The sequence below is a fragment of the Stegastes partitus genome, unplaced genomic scaffold (assembly GCF_000690725.1).
Source record: "Stegastes partitus isolate 25-593 unplaced genomic scaffold, Stegastes_partitus-1.0.2 Scaffold1452, whole genome shotgun sequence".
Taxonomy (NCBI): Eukaryota; Metazoa; Chordata; class Actinopteri; family Pomacentridae; genus Stegastes; species Stegastes partitus.
The window spans coordinates 217,621-221,274 of NW_007579183.1; the positions used below are offsets into that span (position 1 = coordinate 217,621).

The following is a 3,654-nucleotide window of genomic DNA, read 5'->3' on the forward strand; positions in this document are numbered from 1 at the left end:
ACGGACAGGTGGACGGTGAGACGGACAGGTGGACGGTGGGGCGTTGAGAATGCGCGCGGCGGGCAGCAGCAGCTCGCGGTGATCTTCGGTACCGAGAGGCGGAGCAGCGCGAGGAGCAGAGCGGAGCCATGAGCTGCAACTGGGGCACCGAGCTGTGGGTACGTGCACCTGTTCACACCTGGACACCGGACCGGTGGCCGGTAACCAGCAGCTGTGAGCGCTAACCTGCCGGTAACCGACTGTGTGTGTGTGTGTGTGTGTGTGTGTGAGGCCCTCGTGCTTCTGTCCGCTCTGCCATAGCAACACGGTGAGTGACGACAGCAGCTCGCGCCCTGCGTCCTCCATGATGCTGCAGCGCGCGATAATAACAATAAGGCTGTTGTTATTATTGATATTATTATTATTATTATTATTATTATTATTATTGATGTTGCTGTTGTTGTTCTGTTGTTGTTATTAATGGTATTGTGATTATTTACATGAACACCTGGTCTCAGGTGGGGAACTGCTGGGCTGGGCTGGGTTAGGGTTAACTGCTGGGCTGCTCCTCCCTCAGTAGACTTGCAGGTGAAGACCACCTGGTCTCAGGTGAGCGTCGCACTTCAGAGCTCTCTCTTCTGTTTCAGGATCAGTTTGATAATCTGGAGAAACACACCAGCTGGGGAATCGACTTCCTGGAGAGATACACCAAGTTTGTGAAAGAGCGAGCTGACATCGAGCTGAGCTACGCCAAACAGATCAGGTGATGCTTCACCTGTACCTCACCTGTCTGTCGCCTGTCATAATAATAATAATGATAGAAGCCCAAAAGTGTCTTTCTCTTGATTTCTGGAGCTGAAGGCTTGTGACAGCTTCTCCTCATGAGCTCACCTGTTGTCCGTCCGTCCGTCCGTCTGTCTGTCTGCAGGAGTCTGTCTAAGAAGTTCCACCCGAAGAGGAGCAGAGAAGATGAAAGCAGGTCAGTCAACATGTCGCTTGTGTTTTACTGCCGACTGAAAATAATTTGTGATTGAGTTTTCAGAAAATCTGCAGAATGAAATGTGAGTTGATGTGTGCTTCAAAGCTCTGTGATTCTCAGTCAGGTAACAGCAGCTTGTTGTTCTATCGAAGCCTCTGGTCACGCTTCAGACTGCCGTCAGTCTCACACTGAACGATTTCAGCTCTTTAGCATGTTCACATTCAGTTCTATTCGTAGAGCTCCAGTTCACAGCACGTGTCAGGCTGCTTCACACAGGGAGGCCAGCTGAACGTTTCCTTTAAGGAGCAACAGTGGGAGAAAAAACTCCTGTTTACCAGGAAGTAGCCTCGGCCAGAGCCCGGCTCAGGGAGACGTCTGCCTGCACTGGTCAGGCTGAGGAGGAGACAACAGGACAGCAGATGGACATGAGAGAACAATAACCAGAGACATGGAGCTCCAGATCCAGACAACAAACACAGTCAGTGAATGTGATGGTGGTTAGAATGTACGGAGAGGAGCCCAGTGCATCATGGGAATCAGCAGCATCACACAGGGACAGTTCAGGTGATCCTGAGCAGCTTAACCATCAGCTTCATCACAGAGGAACGTTTTAACCAGACTATACAGCAGGCCTGAAGCTAACTGACTGTTGAAGCAGCTTCAGCTGATCACTGCCAACATCATGTCATCCTTTATTGTAATGCCTGGTTTTCCCGCGCTAGATACACTCAGCAATGCCACACTGTTACTAGGCAACAGACAACAAAATGGACACCAGCGTGCTTTCTGGTATTCTGGTAAACAGACGCTGGAGTCCGGGGCTGTGGGGCTGCTAGTAAAACACGTGTTCAGCTCGGCTGTGCTGAGGCTGGAACGCGTTTTCCTCCAAGTGAGGACGCAGAACATTCATTGTTTGCATGGCTGGAATGCATCACAAGAGTCAGTCATCACTAAGCAACAGGAGAGCCAGTAAACACACAACGCCAGAGTTCTCTTATCGACATTTAACAACGTAAATGCAGCGTTGAGCAACATTCAAGGAAACATTTCACCTTAAAAGTTTGTGTTGCTGCTGATTTTGGTTCAGCAACACAATGAGTGAAATTGTTATTTTTCCCACAAGTCTGTACCTGAACTAGCAAAGATACATCGTGATATAAAACAATCCCTTCAGAGGGACGCGAGGCCTTTCTTCTGCCTGTTTAGCTCATTAATGACTATTCATGCTGGAGTCCATCAGTGCTGAGCTCCAGAGTGAAGCTGAAACACATCTATGTCAGTCTGTGGTGAAGTCTGACTGATAACACCACACTGATGCGGACTTAAAGCCTGACCGGTTCTACTGGAAACGTCTTGCAATAAACCAAGTGGCGTACACATAAGGAGCCCTAGAGGGCGCTGCTGTTAGACCAGAGGCGGTCTTCTAGCAGTGAATTCACTGTGAACAGGATTGTTTCACAAACATCTGCGAGCAGAAGACGTGTTTGGTGAGCTGGTTTGTATCTGAGCAGAACAGGACTGGGCTTACGAAGGTCACCATGAAGGGAAGCAGCGATGCTCCAACACTGAGCGTAATGTTCTTCATGACTCGTGACACTGAGCTGCTTTTATTGGTTTGGAAATGTCTTGGTTGTTCTTCCTACATGTGACTTTGCTGCTGTTCTATGAAGTGGTGGGACGCAATTTAAAAAATGTACATATTAATTAGAATCTTTGTAATTAATTGACTGATTAATCACATTTTTATCAACAATATTTGACTCAATAAGCAAAGTTTTTCAATTCGGATACATGGAAGGGTGAAAGTGGGCGGGACTACTCGGTACCTGGCTGCCGATGCCAGTTTCGGATAGTGGTCGCAGTTCTGCTTTGGTTGGTGGCGGGCCAATATCCGGATATCCAGCCCTACTGTCTACTACATTCACAGATTAGAGCAAGCTCACAGTCCAATCAGAGCCATTATAATCCACATTTAAGACTCTTGTCTTCAGACTCTTTGTTGCACTGTTTGCACACAGCTGGCTCTGATCCGAACTGCCATCGTTCCTACGTTCCTCCCAACAAGCCAAGCAATGTGCCTCATCTTCGTCTATTCACTAAGCTTTCCAGTGTGCTCAGTGCATCCTGAGCATCTTCTTCACGGCTGCAAACAAACTTTAGGTGCATTAGCGCCATCTAGTGGCTGGAGTGTGAGCATCAGTGTTACCGGTGTGCCAGAAATTAGGGAACTGAGAAAGATGCCATAAAATGGGTTATGTTTTAATGCATTCATTTCAATAAATTATTTAAAGAACAAATAACGTGTTAAAGTCCCAGCCCTAGTTCTAAAAGAGCATCAGGCTCTCAGAACCTTTACACACAACATTTTGGGGTGTTTTTGTCTTTTTGTTCTATTCTGCTCAGTGTGGTCTATGATTTACCACCCAGAAAGATCTGTGATTTACATCCCGTCATTTCAGGCCTTTTCAAAAATCTCTGCAGAATCAACAAGAGTTCTGCTGTTTTGACAGCTTCTTTGTTTTCTGTAAAATCTGTGCTAACAAGCAGCTCCTAATCCCAAAAACTTCTCAACAAGGCTGGAGCATCGTTTCAGTGAAACGCAACAACACCAACAACACTGGTCACATCTATACTCCTGCATCGAAGGGTTAGAACCACAGACTGTATAAAGATGGACGTAGCAACCGGCCCTGAAA

At 47.2% G+C, this 3,654-nt stretch overlaps 1 protein-coding gene across 1 annotated transcript in view; it reads left to right on the plus strand.

Annotated features, from left to right (window-relative positions):
• The window catches only part of fnbp1a (formin binding protein 1a), a 26,650-nt gene continuing 22,996 nt past the window's right edge, over positions 1 to 3,654 (plus strand). Inside the window, 3 exon segments of the mRNA XM_008299729.1 lie at positions 1 to 158; positions 627 to 742; positions 908 to 958. Of these exon segments, the coding sequence (XP_008297951.1) occupies positions 129 to 158; positions 627 to 742; positions 908 to 958 (197 nt within the window). The 5' untranslated portion in view covers positions 1 to 128.